This window comes from Halictus rubicundus, chromosome 16 (assembly GCF_050948215.1).
Source record: "Halictus rubicundus isolate RS-2024b chromosome 16, iyHalRubi1_principal, whole genome shotgun sequence".
Taxonomy (NCBI): domain Eukaryota; kingdom Metazoa; phylum Arthropoda; class Insecta; order Hymenoptera; family Halictidae; genus Halictus; species Halictus rubicundus.
The window spans coordinates 1,740,751-1,760,391 of NC_135164.1; the positions used below are offsets into that span (position 1 = coordinate 1,740,751).

Genomic DNA, 19,641 nt, shown 5'->3' on the forward strand with positions numbered 1-19,641 from the left:
TACTATTTACGTTACTAATGGCAGATGTAGATGAAGAGTTGGAGAGGGGTGGATGGGGGGGGGGTAAAAGTAGGAGGGAAGAAAATTTATACGCTAGCGTACGCTGATGACATAGCGATGCTGGCGGAGGATGAGGAGGGGATGAGAGGGATGATGGGGAAGATGGAGAGGTACCTGGATGGGAAAAAGCTGCAGTTAAACGCGGAGAAATCTAAAATAATGAGATGTAGGAAGGGTGGGGGGAGATGGAAAAAGATGAAGTGGAGGTGGAAGGACAGGGAGATTGAGGAAGTAAGGGAGTACAAGTACCTGGGATACGTGATAGCGAGGAATGGTGGGCAGGAAGCGCAAGTGGAGGAAAGAGTGAGGAAAGGAGCAGCAATAATGGGGACGGTGTGGGGGATAGGAAAAAGGAGGTTTGGCAAAGATTGGGGTATTATACGCTCGGCGAGAGTTGGCACGAGAAACTCGTAGGTACCACGTGGTGCTCCCACTACGCGCTACACGTCTTCCGCGATTGACCGAATCGCTCAAGCAAACGAGCGTATTGAGTGTGACTGCAACAGAGCGATGTCGCGTGACGACGCAACGCTGAGCTCAGAACATTGGCGTAACTCTATTGTGCGTGCACGGAAAACAGGTCCATGGAAACCTATTTTCCTTGCACGCACAGCAGGGATCCATCAACCCACGCTTGAAATTTATGACTTTTTTAATTAAATTTAAGACTCCAGTCTTCACGGTTAGTGAGAATCAGAGAATATCATGTGCCCCCCCCCATAGTTTACGCGGATCCTACTTATTTACGCCTATGTCGACCGTCCTCGCCGGGAGTAAAGCGTAAGAGTGGGATCCGCAGCTTTGCGTCAAGAGTGGGGACTCGCCGTTCCCCCTGCACCCCACTGACGAAATTCTGTGCCAACTCTCGCCGAGCGTACAATAGGAGAGTATGGCTTTTTGACAAATTGGTATGGTCGGTAATAAGTTATGGGGTGGAAATTTGGGGATGGAAAGAGAGGGAAGGCATGGAAAAGCTGCAGGAGAGATATCTAAGGTGGGTCCTGGGAGTGGAAAGGACAACGCCGGGATACATGGTGAGGGAGGAAATGCAAAGGGAATTATTGAGGGGAAAGGCAGGACTGAGGGCGTGGGGATACGAGAAAAAATTAGCGGAAGGGAAAGGGGGAAAGCTGGCACGATTATGTTGGGAAGAAATAAGAAGAAGGGATAGGGTGGGAGGGGTAAGAGATGGGTGGGAAAAGGAGAGGTGGGAGTTCTTTAAGGAGAGGGGATGGTCGGGTGAGATAATAAATGAAATGATTGAGGAAAGAAGGGAGAGAATGAGCGAGGAAATAATTAAAAAGGAAAAGGAAAGACAAACAAAGGAAAGGAGGAGTAAGATAGAGGGGTCAAAGTCAAACAAGTGGTATGGGATGGTGAAAGGGGAGGGCCTGCGGGGTACCTTAAGAAAGGATGGGGGGAAAGTAGATGGAAAAGAGTGGCGAGATTTAGGTTAGGATGCGTGATGAGGGGAGAGTGGTATTGGATGAATGAGGAGCAGAAAGCGCGCAGAGTGTGCGGATGAGAGAATGAGACGTGGGAGCATGTGTGGGAAGTATGCATGAGAATGGATGAGGAAAAAGGGTGGCAGAAGAGAATGTGGGAGGTGTTGGAAGATGAGGGAGGAGGTGAGGAATGGATGAGAAGGGCGGAAGAGTGGAGAGAGGGGAGAAAGGAAAAGAGAGGAGTGGGAGATGAGCGAATGGAAGGGGTGGTCCAAAGGGTAGGGGGGTAAATGTAAGACTAGCAATATAAGGTCGTTTGTATATACAATTCTCTCTCTGTCTCTCTACATAGTTCATAAGCATAGTTAAGTTATGTATAAGCTAGGTTAAGTCATAAATATAAGGTCTATTGTAAATAAACTCTCCCTTTTCTCGCTATATAGTATATAAGTTTAGTTTAAGCTAAGTATAAGTATAAGTTAGGTTAAGTTAGATTAAGATAGATAAGGTCTAAGTTAGAGTAAGCGAAGATGGAAAGACGGCGATAGAAGGAGGTGGTGTAAGGGAAAAGGAATTGTAACCCTTAGGGGAGGCAAAATACAAGTATATAATAATTTCAAAAATAAAAATTCCCAAGCTCGATGCGAAACGTTTTCCCGTTGTTCGGTCGCAGAGTTGGGCAAAAGTAGTAGGAGTATGCTTGTGTGCGACGTATGCGTGGGGATCGCCTGCAGGGCCTGCGGTAAGAATGGCTCTGTGTGCGTTGGCCCTCCACGAATCACACGGTCAATGGTAGAGGATCACCCGTTGATTGGTCCGTTGATGCGATCTGGCGGGATTGACAAAAGACGATCGTGAGAGGTTTCGTGGTTGACGCCTAAGGGTCTATTCATACTTGCCGGGACCGGAGGGTTTTACGTACGGACTATAGGTCCAAATGCCGTGTTGCCGATTATCTGTCGAAAAACGGGCGCCGTTGTCCCGGCGTTGAAGCAATCCCACCGGCCGCCGTTGCCCGGCGGCTGAGCAAGCGGCTGATCATTACCAGATGGCCTTTCGAGACCGCGTTGACAGTTCCCTGCTGTGCGTGGTACAAAAAAAAAGGTTTCTCGGGGCTCTATAGCTCCTTAGGTAAACTATCGGTATCCCTCCTCTACAACATTATGGAAATAGGAACCGTTCCTGCCTCTTCGTGAAACAGCATCACACATCCTTATATATTAACGTAAATTATACATATATTGTAAGAACGAGAATAGTTGTTTTTTTAAGGAAGTATCCACGTTAGGAAGGGGATCATGCCTTGTGAATTCGATCATTTTTGGGGGACTATGTCTCGAATTTTGATGACATTGAAATATGTTGTGGTCCAAGTGAATGTGGAAGAAATCCTCAGGACTCAATCACATGATAATTTGTAGAATAAGAAGAATTAATTCCACATAAATTCCATCGTTTTGTCTTACGACACGAAAAAATGTATATGGAAAACTTCTGAATTCTTGTCCATAATGACCTAAAGATGATTAGATGCAAGGTTCCCAGGCAGGAATGCGATGGCGTAACTATATCTTGTCCAATGAGACGAGACAGTAGACGTAAACATAGGCGCTCGAGTGCGACAGAGTTGAAGTTACCCTTACAAGACAATTAGCAAAGGACGCACGCTGGGTGCTTCACTGCCTCGGTCTCGTTGGACAAAGCATTGGTACGAATGCGCGGCCGATTGGATCAGAGTGCAAGGGACAGGCCTCGTTTCACACGTACTTTCGGCTACAGTCGAGATATTCACTACAGAGGTCACATATACTATGTAGCGTGTGACGTCGAAGCCAAGATACTGGGTCTGCGGGCGCGGCGGAGATGAGCATAGGCAGACCTAACGATAGACTCCCCAAAAATGGTGGCACTGAAAGAATGGCGACATTAAAATGGTTTTTTTTTTTTGGTTGCGACGTAAGACCTTACGTACGACGCGACAAGCACGCGACCAAGGCCAGGTATAAAAATCCCTATCGACGACCTACCGACCATGGACGTCATAAATCAAAAATCCTTTCGATTGTACCCACCACTTTCGCAATTTTTAAGCCAGCCGAATGCAGCACATGCTGAACCTTGTACACCGTTAGCGTACTAAGATTTACAACCGTAGATGCTTGCGAACCAAATGTTATACGTATATTTCCACTTTTCCAATTTTCCACTATTTCCACCAGCTTTCGAACACACCTTGCAACCAATGAATTCTAATCATTTTAAACTTGTTCTCCGGAGTTTTGACTTATAATCACTTATAAGATATAAGATATAATTTAACTATGCTAAAATTGATTTGTGAATCTGATTTTCATCGTTCCATCGTTAAATTAGATTATAGTTTGAACCATTACTTCTAAACATTACAACTCAGATGAACAATATTCTTTTCTCTACTTCGAACATGGATTGTGTGCGGATGCTGTCGTGGCACCGGCGGCCGATGCCACGCGGCCTGTGCCAGGTGGCGGCCGCCGGTTCCAGGCGACCTGTGTCAGGCGGCCGAAAACGGATGCCCAACGGCTTGCCCAGCTCTCAGCGGATGCATCGGCATCCCCGGGGTGTAGAGGGGAGTAAACTGTTCGGGAGTTAGGTAGCGAACCCCCGCTGTGTGCGGGTCCTAGCTTTTGTTGCGAGCATCTCGAGCGCCTTCTCAGGTTGCTTTTCATGGTTCCGGTGCGTATGGATTAGAAAATCGTGGTAGTATCCATACTAACGTTCGCCTCCGGCAAGTATGAATAGACCCTAAAGGTCAATGCATATCTCGCAGGCCCGGCCGGCCGGCTCAAAATTACAACCCTGGTTTTGATCCTAGCGTTTACTAGCGGCAACCGTGTCAGACTTTGGAACCGAATTTCTTCTCTGGCCTCTCGACCCTTTCCAGATGGCCTTTCGAGAGCGCGTTGACAGTTCCCTGCTGTGCGTGGCACAAAAAAAAATGTTTTTAGGGGCTCCACAGCTCCTTAGGTAATCTATCCGTATCTCTCCTTTACGTCACCAAGGAAATAGGAAACGTTCCTGGCACTTAGTGAAACAGCATCGCACATCCTTATACAGGGTGGTCCACGCAATTGTTTCAAGTCATAACTCCGTTATTATTGCATTTACGAAAAAATGATAAAGGAGAAAGATAAACATTTCTTTAAATAGAAATCCATATTTTTTTTTGCACAGATCGATTCTTCCTTTCATTCTACGTAAAAAATGATTAGGGTACCAGGCAAAAAAATTATTAGATCTCGAGATATTTTCAAAAAATTTCTTTATTGAAGAAGATACTCAAACACTTCATAACTATGTTGTAAAGGTAAACACCCTTTCGACATTGTTATCATGACAGAAACCGGTTTGTACGAGTAACCATTTCATACTTCAGTAGCAATTCACGTATCGTAACTCGAGTACGAAAACTAAGATTTTGAAAAAGTGTAGCTGTATTTCACTAAATACAAGAAAATCTATGACATTTTTTGAAAATATCTCGAGATCTAATAATTTTTTTGCCATGGTACCCTAATCATTTTTTACGTAGAATGAAAGGAAGAAACGATCTGTGCAAAAAAAAATATGCATTTCTATTTAAAGAAATGATGCAATTGTTAATTGTACATGAACTGCTGCAATTGCACATGAATCGCACATCCTTATATGTATTTTATCATACGTAAATTATACATATAAAATTCTTTTTAAATAATTTATCATGTTATACGCAAATGTAATTTCTTAATGAAAATATATTAGAAACATCTTTGTTCTGGAAATTCTCCCACCGGTTATAAAGTGAAAAAAATTTTTTAAAATATGGTCGTACTCTACGATTCTTCCTGTTTGAAATTCCGTTTTTTAATTCGCAGAGCATCAAAAATTGCAAATATTGGGTACTTGAAACTGTTATAAAAATATATTAGATTGGAGGGAAAGTATTGCCGTATTTTAAAGAAAACATTTGAATCAATTTATAAAACTACGTGTTTAATATTATTCAATGATATAATTTCCATTATTTGTAAGGACTTGTTGCCATCTTGTTTCCCAATAACTCAATAGCAACATGTGTTTTTGATTCACAAACAAAATTACCTGCCTATTTAAAATACGACAGAAGTTCCCCTCAAACCCAACATATGGTAGCTCGAACCGATAGCTCCGAAAGGGAGTACCGTATTATTAATTATTCTGGTAGCTTTTTTAAAAGCGTTTTGTGTTGCTAAGACAATTGTTAGATAACCATTTTGTACCAGGAAAAAATATGTAAATATGCTATTTATATAAATATACAAAAGGGAGTAATGTGTAAAGCGTTTTGTGTTGCTAAGGCAATTGTTAGAGAACCATTTTGGTAGCTTTTTACACTCGGCAAGTTTTGGGACGGGCAGCAATAATGCAGGTAAAAGGTGTTGAACCGTTCGCCCGTTAGCTCAAGCCCATCAATTTTACGACGGGCAAAGTCAGATGTTGGGGTCAACTGTAAAGATGAGGCTAGCGTAAAAATTAGTTTCTGCGGCAAGTTTTAATTACTTAATGTTCACCGTCCAACGAATACACGAAGGAAAACACACGGCCAACACGTGCTGGAAGGGACTCCATCTCGTAGTAAATCATAATATCGCACCTCCTAGTCGGGAAACATAACAATAGATACTATTTTTACTAAGAAATTCCCATGTGATTAAGTCCATGATATTGGACGTGAGCTGTGGGTTATAGGAGAGGGCTAAGATATTAAACTGTTACCGCCCATTACTACACGATTGTGGGGGGTGACAAGACGCCATTTCGTATGGGTTCGAAGTGGTGACATTGTATTGATGCGAAGCTTAGAAGAAGGTTCCACGGCATAGGACTGCGGTGACTAATCTAGATACGAATGCGCGGCCGATTGGTTCAGAGTGGAAGAGGCAGGCCTCGTTTCACACGCATTTTCGGCTGAATTCGAAATATTGGCTACAGCGGTCACACATACTGTGTAGCGTGACGGCCTTCGGCGTCAAAACATTGGGCCACCAGCTGCGGCTGAGATGGGGATAGGCGTACCTACGATAGACTCGGTTTGTTTAGGTACCCTCCCCCGGCGCACAGTGGTGCCAAGGCGGCAAAAAATCCATTTTATAAATTTTCGATTTTTATATTAAAAAAAAGACAAGCAAAGCGGCGGTAAGCAAGCAAGCGGTTCATTTGCTTCATGAATAAACAAAGGACTCAAGCGCGTATAATTCCATAACGCTATTTCCGAGCGCTTCAAGTACCTACAACTCGAAACTTCAAACTGTTATATCTCATCATGGAAGTATCTGACAAAAAAATGTTTCAGACAAAATTGACTTGTTTTTTCCGGTAGAATCTAAATATGTAACATTTTATAGGGGGTTCCATTTAAAATTATAGAGGTACCTCCCCTCCGCCGTTAAAAGGGAAGGGAGGCCACTTCACGTTTATGTAGTCAGAAAGGCCCTTCAGTTCCATGCAATTTAAGACTAAGAACTTTAAAATCGATGGCATAGTTCTCGAGATATTGAGCTGTTCAGTGTTATGTGGGCCACCCTGTATAATAGAGGTCATTAGGCACGGGCAGCACGGACAGTACACCACTCTTGAAGTTTCTCTTTCCTACAAACAAAAAGGGCCTTACATTAGGACGTGATATATGTTCTGTTCTCATTGTACTGTTATGCGAGACTACCGGACTTATCTATTCTCTATAGATAAGTCAGACAAATAGATGAGTCAGAACTCACGGGCTTTCTCATTTACTAGACTAAGGCAAAATTACTCACCGGTACAGAGATTTCATGTTAAAGTCCAACCCTGCGAAAACTCCGACCTCCACGTCATTCCCTATCTCTAAGGGCTAGTGTCATCCATCCCCACCAAACTTCCATAGTTGTACTCTTATATAAGGCCCTGCGAAAGGGCGCGGACAGAGAGAGACAGAGAAGAAGCTACAAGTAGCCCGTCAGTCGACTCGTTTGTTACAAAGTTATTCGTCGTGTACAAAAATCGCTTGTATTCTTGCTTGGCGACCTATTCCCAAATAAACCTAAGTTGTGCTGGAAGAGTTTGGAGTTTATTCGAGGATACTCTTCATCTACCCCTTCCTGCGGCATAACAGAGGACCAATTTTTGGTGGCAGCGGTGGGATAGGCCGCAATTCAGCAAGAAGACCGAGGTCAACAAGGCGACAAGACGAAATCTGGAAGGATATAAGACGATTATGAAAATTCTATTCGGGTAAGTGAATGCCTTTTCACACATATTGGAACCCGAAATCAGAAATTCACACCGAAAGTGATAGCAGCGAGTCGTTACATAGTTTTATTCATAAAACTCTCGAGAAAATGAGTCGACCCGCGAGCCCTGTTAGAAGCAGCCTTGAACAACAAATGGCTGAACTACTGAGAAAATGTCTTAAATTAATGACTCTCTGCGAAGAGCAACGGAAAGAAATCGACGAACTACGACATGGGGAAACTTCAGTACCACTAGAACCTGTAAACGTTAGAATCAGAGATGATGAAAGTGACAGCTCCTTTCGGTCAACGGACGAACAACGCGTTTTGCTCACGAGAACGAAAGAATCAAGACAGGTTTATACAGTCAACAAACCCACGGGATCTGACCGAGGAATTACAAATCGAGGAAACCTTACAATCGCTCTCCGAATGGGACAAAGCAGGTCAAGTCGAGTATTCCTCCTAGACACAGGAGCGAGAATAAATTTAATAAAAGCAGCAGCAGCAGTTGTTTTACCTACACGAGCGCGAATCAATCGTTTTTATGGAATTGATGATAGAGAAGTCGTCTCAACCAGAGAAGCTAAACTTACAGTAGGAAATCGTGAACATATTTTAGCAATAGTACCAGATAGTTTTCCTATAGAAGAAGACGGGTTACTCGGCATGCCGTTCCTTGAGGGGGAGGAAGCCGAGATAGATACCAAGCATAGGACGATAGAACTAACAGGTACTTTGCATAGGATCCTACATTTTAGTAAGGACTCGATTGAGGGTCGAGAAAAACGTTTAAAATTATTAGACGAAAATACACGGGTAGCCCATTTGACAGATCCGAAAGCTATTGAATTAGTCAGGAAGGTATCGCGAGAGTTTGAGGACATCTTTGCTTTGCCAGGCGACGCACTGCCTATGACAAAACTGACCGAGCATAGCATACCTGTCACAGATGAAGCCCCTATATGTGTCAAGCAGTTCCAAGGATTGGCAGGATATTACCGGAGATTTATCCCAAATTTCTCGCAGTTAGCTAAACCAATGAATACGCTTCTGAGAAAGGACAGGAACTTCGAGTGGAAGCAACAACAAGAGGAATCTTTTCAACATCTGAAGACAGAACTTTGCGGAGATCGTGTACTCATGTACCCAGATTTTAAAAGACAATTCATTTTATCTACTGATGCATCCGGTGAAGCTTTAGGAGCGGTACTGGCACAAAAAGATGAGAGCGGAAAAGAAAAACCAATCAACTTTGCAAGTCGGACCCTAAACGAAGCTGAGCAAAAATATTCAACCACGGATCGCGAAATGCTTGCCATGGTTTGGAGTGTAAAGCACTTCCGCCCCTACTCATGTGGTCGAAAGTTCGTTATAATTACTGATCATCAGCCACTGAAATGGCTAAATAACATGAAAGACCCAACTGCCATGCAGACGCGATGGAGGATCATTTTAGAAGAGTATGATTACGAGATTCAATACAAAAAGGGATGTTTGAATTCTAACGCTGATGCACTTAGTAGAAATCCGGTAATTAATCAAACTTATCGTCTCCTACACGAACGTTTTAACCGCGATATTAATGAAAAATGGCGTATGTTATACAGTATAGGCATAACTTTACCTAATAGAAGTAAACATGTAAAACGTGGTTGGTTGAATCCCATTGGAGATTTAGCCAATGTATTATTCGGAACCCTTAGTCAAAAGGACGCCGAATATTACGATTCGGAACTTGATAAACTTTATACAGATAGTAAAAGTTTAGCCTTACACCTAGATAAAGAAACAACCATTGTAAAAGGCATTGTTAAAGACTTTTCCAATTATCGTGATAGAATTCAATCATTCATAAATGTAACCACTGAAGCAATCTATCAGGTTATAGATAAGATAGAACAGCGACAAATTCAACTCAGTACAGCAACTTTATTATCTGAACTTGTAACTGAATACGGGGAATTAACGCACAAACTCAGAAGTTTAATCAACAATGGAATCCAAGGAAAATTGGACCCCACATTGCTAAATTCAGTAGACTTAGTAACAATTCTTGTTAGTTTTATTTTGAATAATGTTAGTTTTACATATTGGATACATATAAAGAAAAATAAATACGCGCGCGTCGTACAAGAGACAAACGAAAAAGACACACACTCTCTGAATACAGCGGTCAAAAACAAAAGAAACTAGAACGAAAGAAGGTCCACGAATTTTCTGGAATGGCGCATAATTTGAACATTCCAACACTCCCCCTAATTCGTGGGCCGACGCAGAATAATTCTATTCGCAAGGTACATGTCTTACAAATAAGCTTTAAGCTCTCAATTACATAGTTTCAACAATTCAACGCATTTTACATGTTTCAGTTTTGGCAGTGATTTCGTCAGTATATCAGCTGCCATGTCATTCGTAGGTTTATATTCAACCTTAATATGCCCTTGTTCCTGGGCCTCTCTAGAAAAATGAAATCGTATGTCGATGTGTTTACTTCTAGCATGATATATATTATTCGTACACAACGCGATTGCACTTTGATTGTCGCAATATACTTGTGTCTCTTTGGAAACAAATTTGGACTGCTTCATATGCTTCAATAACTCTCGCAAGTATACAATCTCTTTCGTTACTTCCGAGAGGGCTATGTATTCCGATTCCATGGTGGAAAGCGCGACACATTTTTGCTTTTTCGTCGCCCAGCTTATCGGTGCTCCACCCAAAAACGTCACAAATCCGGAACTCGAATGTCTATCCTCAAGATTTCCACCCCAATCAGAATCTACATACGCTTGTAATAACTTATTTGTCTTTTCGTACTTAATACTATAATCACATGTCCCTCGCAGATATCTTAATACGTGCTTTGCCATTTTCCAGTGTATAATTCTTGAGTTTTCGCAAAAACGACATAGAAAATTTACCGCAAACATTATATCTGGTCTAGTTGTATTTGCTAAATACAATAAGCTTCCCACTAATTGCCGATATGGTTTTTCTTTCATTTCGTCGATTTCCGAATCTGTTGGTGGTTTCAAATCTTTTACCTGTTGGTTCACATTAGCTTCTAGAGGTGTATTCGCAGTTTTACAATTTTTCATATTAAATCGCTCAAGTAAATCTTCTATATACAAACTTTGATTTAACTTTATCTTACCCTTTTGACCTTGTCTTTCAACGCGAATGCCTAAGATATTTGATACTGGCCCTAAATCATTCATGGCGAATTGCTTCTTTAGTAAGTCTTTTACAACTTTTAACTTCTTAAAATCAGCAGAGGCTATTAGCAAGTCGTCTACGTAGATTATTATTATAACATCACTTCCATTTGAGTTATCAACGTATACACACGGATTTATTTCGGACTTAATAAAGTTAATACTTATCATATACTTATTTAATTTACTATACCATTCGCGACCTGCCTGTTTTAATCCATACAATGATTTCTGTAACTTACATACTTTATCTTCTTGTCCTTTCCTTACAAATAATATTGGCTGTTCCATGTATATCTCATCGGACAACTCAGCCTGCGTATAGGCCGAAACGACATCCATATGATGGACAAACATTTCATTTTCAACACTTATAGCCAAAAGTGCTCTCAACATCTCAAATCTTGCTACAGGCGCAAACGTCTCGTCATAATCCTGTCCTGGTATTTGTTGGTCTCCGCGTGCAACTAACCTGGCTTTAAATTTTTGAATACTTCCATCCTGGTTTCGCTTTATCCTGTAAACCCATTTATTCTTTATAACCTTTTTATTCGACGGTCTACTTACCAAACTCCAGGTATTGTTGCCCTTTAGAGTGTTGAACTCAGACTCCATAGCTTCTAGTCAGAATGATTTTTCTGACGAGCGCATCGCCTCCTCAACCGTTTTCGGTACTTTGCATTCGTGACATTTTGCAACATTAGCGCTATGATACAATTTTCGCGGTCTACCACGCCGTCCGGTTCTTTCCAATTTCGGTCGTCCGCAACCTCTGTTTCGTGGGGTAGGTTCCAACATTTGATTAATTTCCTGTTCTTCTCTTGCTGTTTCTTCCTCTTCTTCTTGAGAATCTTCAGGATCATCTTTATAGTTGTCTTCATTTATCATTTCATGCTGCTCTTCTTCCTTGTCCAGGTCCTCATACATGGGCTCTTTCGAATTCTCAATCATATCGTAGGTCAAATGTTCCAGTTCAGATTCTGGTTGCTTCTCCTTTTCGAAGTTCGTTGATTCTGGAATTTCTTCTATGAAACGTACATCTCTTCGTTTCACTACTTGGTTTGTTCCCTTTTTCCATAATCTATAAGCTTTTGCTTCCTGAGAATATCCGACTAAAATGTATTCTTCTCCTCTTGCTGCGAACTTGTTTCCTCTGTTATTTTTATTGAGTGCAATAGTTCGGCTTCCGAATGTTCTAAAATATCCTACGTATGGCTTCCTTTTGGTCCATATTTCAATAGGAGTTGCATCGTTTAACGCCTTGGTTGGGCATCTATTCCTAATGTATGCGGCTGCGCACACCGCCTCAGCCCACAACTCGTATGGTAAATTAGATTGCAACAACATACAACGCGCCATTTCTACTAGCGTCTGATTTGCGCGCTCAGCCACGCCGTTTTGTTGCGGTGTGTATTCCACACTCAACTCTCTTTGAATACCTTCTTGTTTTAAAAACTCATTGAAATTGCGAGATAGGTATTCTTTGGCATTGTCACTTCGAATCTTCTTTATTTGACGCCCTGTCTGCTTTTCAACGCGAGCTTTATACTCTTTAAATGCTTCGAAGATGTCAGACTTTTTCTTCAAAATTGCTACCTCAATGTATCTACTTTTGTCGTCAATAAAGGTTGCAAAGTATTTCGCTCCCCCTAGCGAACAGGTTTTAAATGGCCCACAAATATCGGTATGTATTAAATCTAAGACGTCGTTTTCTCTTCTTGTTGATTGCCTGAAAGGTTGCTGATGAATTTTTGCCTTCATGCATACTTCACATACTGGGTTTTCATTTTTCAAACACAATTCGTCTCTCAGTCCATCTACAATTTCTTTCTTTTTAAGTTTTCTTAAATCCTCGAAATTCAAGTGGCCCATTCTTTGATGCCATTTCATTAGATTCTTATTGCACTGTTGAGAGATCATAGCCGATTGCACTTGCTGTTCTTTTATCACATACAAGCCATCTTCCATCGTTGCTTTCATTACTGTTGATCCATCTTTGCGTCTCACGAGTGCATGATTTTCATAAAACACCACAGAATATCCATTGCTTGTAATACTCGACACAGATAATAAGTTGCTTTTAAATTCTGGAACATACATTGCTTGCTGTAATTTGATACTTTTTGTTTCTTTGGGAGTTTTTATATTTATGTTTATTTCTCCCTGTCCCTGCGAATTAATGCTATCTTCTGCTGCTGTATAAATTCTCGTTTTCTCATTGTTGTCCAGATTGTGGAACTTCTTTTCATCGTAGCACATATGTGTACTTGCTCCGCTATCCAAGCACCAAACTCCTGCTCTTCGTGTGGTAGTGCTGAAAGCAGTGGCTGTAAATGCATCCTGTGTCATTCTCTTATTTCCTAATTTTGCTTTTGATCTGCAATTTCTAGCAATGTGTCCTACTTTACCACATGTAAAACACTTAACTTCAAACTTCTTTCCTTGTTCATTGTGTGTAGTGCTTTTGTGTGTACCTTTCTTATATGAATTACCTCTACTCGACAGTAGTGCTTCTTCTGCGCCTCCTTCGTGTTCCTTTGTATTCTCAGCTCGTCTTGACTCCTCTTCGAGTATCTTGTTTCTTAATTCTTCTAAGGGTGGCATTTGCTCTCTTGATTCAATTGCTATACACAAAGTTTCATATTCATGAGGCAATGAATTCAACAACCAAATAGATAATAGATTTTCTGGCAATTTTAGCTCACATTCCTCTAGTTGTTCCGCTATGTTCATAAATTCATTTATGAACTGTGTCATGCTTTGATTTGAAGCTTTCTTTAGACGGTACAACTGCTTAAACAAAACGCATTGCCTCATTGGGCTTTTAGATTCATATTTTTCTTTCAATACTTGCCATGCATCTGCAGAGGTTTCTGCCCTTTTGACATAGTTGTATTGGTCAGGTTGTACGCTGAGGATAATCGAATCCAGAGCTTTCTCATCGTTTATAGTCCATGCCTGGTAGTTCTCTGCAGGTTTTGTAACGCTTCCATCTACGTACCCCCATAATCCATTGTAGCGAAGTATGCTCTTCATTTGGATTTTCCATGTATCGTAATTTGCAGAATTTAATTTCTGAACTTGGTCTACCTTAGCAATATTCATTTTCGATTCTTTTTGTCGAACACGTGGCACGTAGGATAACCTTACTTTTTTTTTCGGTCACTATTCGCACATTTAATTACTCATATGTACTACCTGACTTTGAGTCTTCAGGGTCTCCTGGGCCCATAACCTGTTAGTTTTATTTTGAATAATGTTAGTTTTACATATTGGATACATATAAAGAAAAATAAATACGCGCGCGTCGTACAAGAGACAAACGAAAAAGACACACACTCTCTGAATACAGCGGTCAAAAACAAAAGAAACTAGAACGAAAGAAGGTCCACGAATTTTCTGGAATGGCGCATAATTTGAACATTCCAACAATTCTAAAAAGCATTGAATCCAAATTTGGAGCTGAAAGGATGCTATTTCCTGCCACGAAAGAATCAGCCTTCCTATATCAACGAGTCATCGAAGTTAATATTTTTGTCTTACATGATACACAACTTTGCTTTGAAATGAAAATTCCAATTCTTGAACCAGAACAATATAACCTTTATCAACTAGTACCAATCCCCCTTATTCGGGACAAACTAATGTATGTAGTTAGCATAACTGTTCGATATATACTACTAGACAGCACAACTAAATACTACAGCCCTGTCGAGTCTATGGATATTCACAAATGTAAAATCTTCGAGAAAATCCGAATTTGTGAAAGAACGACTCCAGTTCTCACTTCATCATTTCAAGACCAATGTATAGCGCAAGCAATTCATATATTCCCAGAAAGTAGGAAATATCAAATATCCATCATCAAAATTCTAAATCCCATCTGGATACAACTTTACTCTAAACGTGTAAAGAAGAAGAAGATATTTTAATTCATCACATATCTTTAGGTATAACCGACATGACGATTCCTAAATTAAACAACACCATTCTGGATTTTGCACAAATACCTTTAATCTCTGATGTTATAATCTCTCCAGAGCACTTGCAAATTTATTCCAAATCATTGGACGAAATATCTAGAGACGCAAATAACATAGCCACGCACGTAAGAAGCGCGACGCGAACCGAAACCATCTGGACCACACTTAAAATTATCACCGTTAGTTTAATCCTACTAGCTCTATTATATGTATTATGCAAATTAAAAGTCTGGAAACTCATAAGTTTATGCTTCAAACCTTGCAATCAGTATGTAAACTGTTTCAATACAGGAGGTACCCACGTTTATAACGAAAATGTAACGACACCGTCACCTCAGTATTCTGTCAGGTTCACATCAAAACCTCAAAATGAGCAAGCATTCACTGTCGAGGAAGTTAGCGACGAACCCATACCAATTTATGTAAAACCGTCAAAGCGTAAAACCGTACTCAAACCAATCTTGTAAAAAGAACATACCTTACCAAGGTATATTCTTTTAAAATAAGGAAGGGGATGTTATGCGAGACTACCGGACTTATCTATTCTCTATAGATAAGTCAGACAAATAGATGAGTCAGAACTCACGGGCTTTCTCATTTACTAGACTAAGGCAAAATTACTCACCGGTACAGAGATTTCATGTTAAAGTCCAACCCTGCGAAAACTCCGACCTCCACGTCATTCCCTATCTCTAAGGGCTAGTGTCATCCATCCCCACCAAACTTCCATAGTTGTACTCTTATATAAGGCCCTGCGAAAGGGCGCGGACAGAGAGAGACAGAGAAGAAGCTACAAGTAGCCCGTCAGTCGACTCGTTTGTTACAAAGTTATTCGTCGTGTACAAAAATCGCTTGTATTCTTGCTTGGCGACCTATTCCCAAATAAACCTAAGTTGTGCTGGAAGAGTTTGGAGTTTATTCGAGGATACTCTTCATCTACCCCTTCCTGCGGCATAACAGTACAATCAATATATATTTCGAAGAAAAAATTTTTTAAATTCTAGAATAATGTATATACTCACTTTCAATTAATTAATCAACTCATAATAATACTGTTTTGACATTTGTTCCAAATTACTTTCGGTGGTAATCCTGGTAGTAAAGCATTCTCGGAAAAATAGGTATCTGAAATAATTAAAAATATTTGTGAGTACTATATAAAGTTTAGGGTACTAAAATAATGACAACACTGCTACATGGTATACTAATGAGCGTTCTTATATCTTTCGGCAAACTAGAAAAACACGAATGGGTACGTAAAAGAGATAAGATGTTATTCCCCTGAGCGTGCGTTAAATTATTGTCCACAAAGCAAGATGCTAAACGATCACGAAATGATACTTCTGAAACAGTACCAGCAGATTCCCAAACCACATCATCGCATGAAAAGGTAGAAGAGGAATCATGCGTGAATGATGATATGGTGGGAATATTAATAATTAGTAATTAACTAACAAAGGAATCACTAATCAAACAAGACGGAATCAGTGCGCGTGTCGAAACACTAACACCTTCGTCGTGAGACACCTTCCCGGTCTGGTGTCGCAAACTGCACTGCGCATGATCGCGTAACGCGCAACACCTAACATACGCGCATCATAAATTAAAAATTATACATATTATAGCTTTAAAAGAAATTAATGAATTAAAAATACAAAAAAACCAAGATCCGAAGGTCATACAAAAAAGTTGACTTAATAAAAAAGATGCCCCTATTTATTTTAAACCAAATAAAGGAAAACTCATCAAGATACATAATTGCAGTCCTAATATATTTAATCTTAAGTGAACGCAAAAAATGACGGATTTTTGCAATTATCTAAAAATCAAGACCGAATCAAAAAAAGTGTTAGGGGTGAAAGTTGTTTCATTTGGGGTCCTCTATAGCTGGTTGACGTTTGGCCGTTTAGAAACGGATGACCCTGTATATGCAGGCCCTGTAAGTGCAGGCGCGTAGTTGTCTGACTGTCTACGCGGGGGCAGCACCTCCTGGACGGTGAATGTTCCACGTTTGGTGGATGTGGTTCTTTGACCGACCGCGCGTGGCAGCACCTCCTGGAGAATGAATTCTCGCCGTAAATGTAGAGCCAGAGAGGATAGGAGAGTGCTCACGCCCGGGGTTTCGGCGTTCCCACTTTCGTGACATCGCCGCTTTAGCATGGCACAGAACCGTGTCGTCTTTCCTGGAACAGAACCGTGTCGTCTTTTAGCATGACCACAGACGAGGTATAAGGATAGACCTATCATCCAATGCATTTTCGTGTCCAACGTTTTTGGGGTCACGTAACCCCATTACCATTTTCGTGTCACATCCTGTATTACCAACTGGAACTAGAATCTGCTGACAGCGTTATTAAAAATAACTATATATATAGTCACTGCAGTCTCGCGAATACAATAGAATATTGTTTTCTAAAACGCTTTAACGATTTCAAATACTAATTTCGGTTATGATTAGTTAAACTTTATGTTGGGTATAAATAACAAATGAATGAAACTGTACGTACAATACAGAATATGTTTAACTGCAAAATTCGAAATGTTGTAAACAGCCAAATATTAATATGTACTTTATAAATGTAACGTATGCGCGAATAAATTCATTGTTCAGAACTGTATTGTTATTGTTATAGGATGACATCATTTTGTTCCTATTATTAATTAACTACATTGCTTTGAACAGTAATTATTATATAAATATTTTTTAAATGGTTTTTATGAAAATTTTCATGAACATTACAAGACAAATGTTTTAATAACTTACTAAAAACTACAAAGCCAAGCTTTGAACGTAACTTGGTTATATATAAATAACCTTTTGTAATTTTGAAATTTGAACACCAATTATTACTATATTTGTTAACAATAAATAAAAGATTCGTCTTAACATCAGCTACAACAATATGTAATAAAAAATACTTAGTTTTATATTTACTTAAAAAATTAAGATGACCATAATTTTTTATCAAAAAAATTTTTTTCTATTGGGATTTATAGATAACTGAGTATCGATTAACTTTTGTTGGAAACATTATTCTGCCAGATTATCCGAAATGTTTAAATCATCCCCAGATGGCTTCTTTTGGGTCATTGAGATCTTGGTTGGTAGCCCGTCGAGAAAGGGCCTAGCCGAATAAGATGGTCAAAACTGCCCTTAGACGTTTTTCAATAATTAATGAACCATTCGAAAGCTGACCAAGAAAAACCCCTCTGAGCCAAATTTCTACCCCCTATCTTGCTCGTGAGGGTAGTTACAGGGTAAATTAGATTTTGAGCTTTTCCGTGCATTTTCCGCACGCTGATGCTTCCCAAAATTCTGAAAAAAATGTGGCATATTTTGGATCCTAAGACAGATTTTTGAGAATTTTTTCAGATTTTTTGGATGCAAACTGTGGTCGTAAAAAATGAAAAACCTCAAAAAAATCGGAAAAATGCAGGTTTCTCAAAAATATGAAAACATGCTATTGAGCTGTTTAGTGCCCCAATAAAGTACCATAACAGACAGTGTCCTCAATTTTTTTTAGATTTTTTGTTGTGGGAAGTCTCTCTCAAAAACAAGAAAAACCGAATTTTTTCGACGTTTCTGCTATTAGGAGGAAAGTTACACTTGTTGATTTTATCGCAAGTATATATTAAGGCATTTTTAACGTTATTACATTGAAACAAGAAAGTGTTTGACCTCAGAAATATGTTTTAAGAGAAAAATAAATTCTATTTCGTGCGATATATACCAGAATGTTCGCAACGTTTACAACATCGCCAGTTGGCCGAGCGGTCAAGGTGTCGGAATACGGAGCGGAAACACTGGGTTCGAATCCCGTCGAGGGTAAAGTTTTTTTTCCATACATCATCTTTATATTTCCAATTTTTTATTACATGGTTTATTCATGTGATTTTTAAAATATTTTTTTAATGTTTTAAAAATATTTAAGAAACATTTTTGAATAAAATATATGTAAATATAGTTTTAGAGTATCTATCACTTCCTCGATTCTCTAATTGTATATGATCTTCATTACGGTCCTCTCTAACATTCTTAATATTAAAATTCATTAATCTGGTTTCTAAGCCTTGCGTCTTCATAAATTAGGGAGGAAATGAGAAGAATTCTGAATAAATAACACGCAGCAAAGTATTGGTTTTTGTCCAATTGAAAGAAAAGGGCTACATACTACCACTATTTTTAAAGTGGGGTATCAGGTACAAATAAGCCTTAGCCATTCCTCTTTATTGTAACGTACATGAGGATGTATTTCCGTTTATAGTTACTTGATTGAAAACCATCATGAAGAGGGGAGACTTTTGTATTGTCGACAGAGGTTTTCGAGATGTCACATCTCATTTAACAGGTCTTGGATTCAGAGTTCTCATGCCTGCTTTAAAAGGTAATCGTTCTCAACTTTCGACGAAAGTGTCGAATTATTCCCGAAAAGTCACGAAAATTCATTGGGTTGTAGAGGCAATGTATAGTATACCAGGTCAAAAGTACCAGCTTCTACATAAACAAGTAGACAACGAAACCTTTCCAAAAATTGGACATAATTGGAACTGCAAAACGACTCCATTTCAAACAGTATCCTCGGTAGATACTCTGGATTTTCCGGAAATGACAGAAGTAGATTTAAAAATTCTTTTCACGGAATCTTACCAATTTTCGCAAGCAATT

General features: G+C 39.7%; 1 protein-coding gene and 1 long non-coding RNA gene across 4 annotated transcripts; one reads left to right on the forward strand and one right to left on the reverse strand.

Annotated features, from left to right (window-relative positions):
- Positions 1 to 6,674: 6,674 nt before the first annotated feature.
- LOC143362002 (uncharacterized) lies at positions 6,675 to 16,512 on the reverse strand. Of its 3 annotated transcripts, none has more exons than XR_013083565.1 (5): positions 16,485 to 16,512; positions 15,998 to 16,100; positions 15,601 to 15,921; positions 7,322 to 7,737; positions 6,675 to 7,154 (listed from the first exon to the last, which is right to left on the reverse strand). It is a non-coding gene; the product is annotated as an uncharacterized LOC143362002 (long non-coding RNA). The 3 variants fall into 3 exon arrangements; XR_013083563.1 differs by having other exon boundaries at positions 16,431 to 16,497; XR_013083564.1 differs by lacking the exon at positions 16,485 to 16,512 and adding an exon at positions 16,331 to 16,448.
- On the forward strand, positions 14,442 to 15,497 carry LOC143362000 (uncharacterized). The gene is made up of 2 exons (XM_076801770.1): positions 14,442 to 14,832; positions 15,160 to 15,497. Exons 1-2 carry the CDS (start codon positions 14,798 to 14,800, stop codon positions 15,440 to 15,442), a joined length of 318 nt encoding a protein of 105 aa, XP_076657885.1. The 5' UTR covers positions 14,442 to 14,797; the 3' UTR covers positions 15,443 to 15,497.
- Positions 16,513 to 19,641: the final 3,129 nt, after the last annotated feature.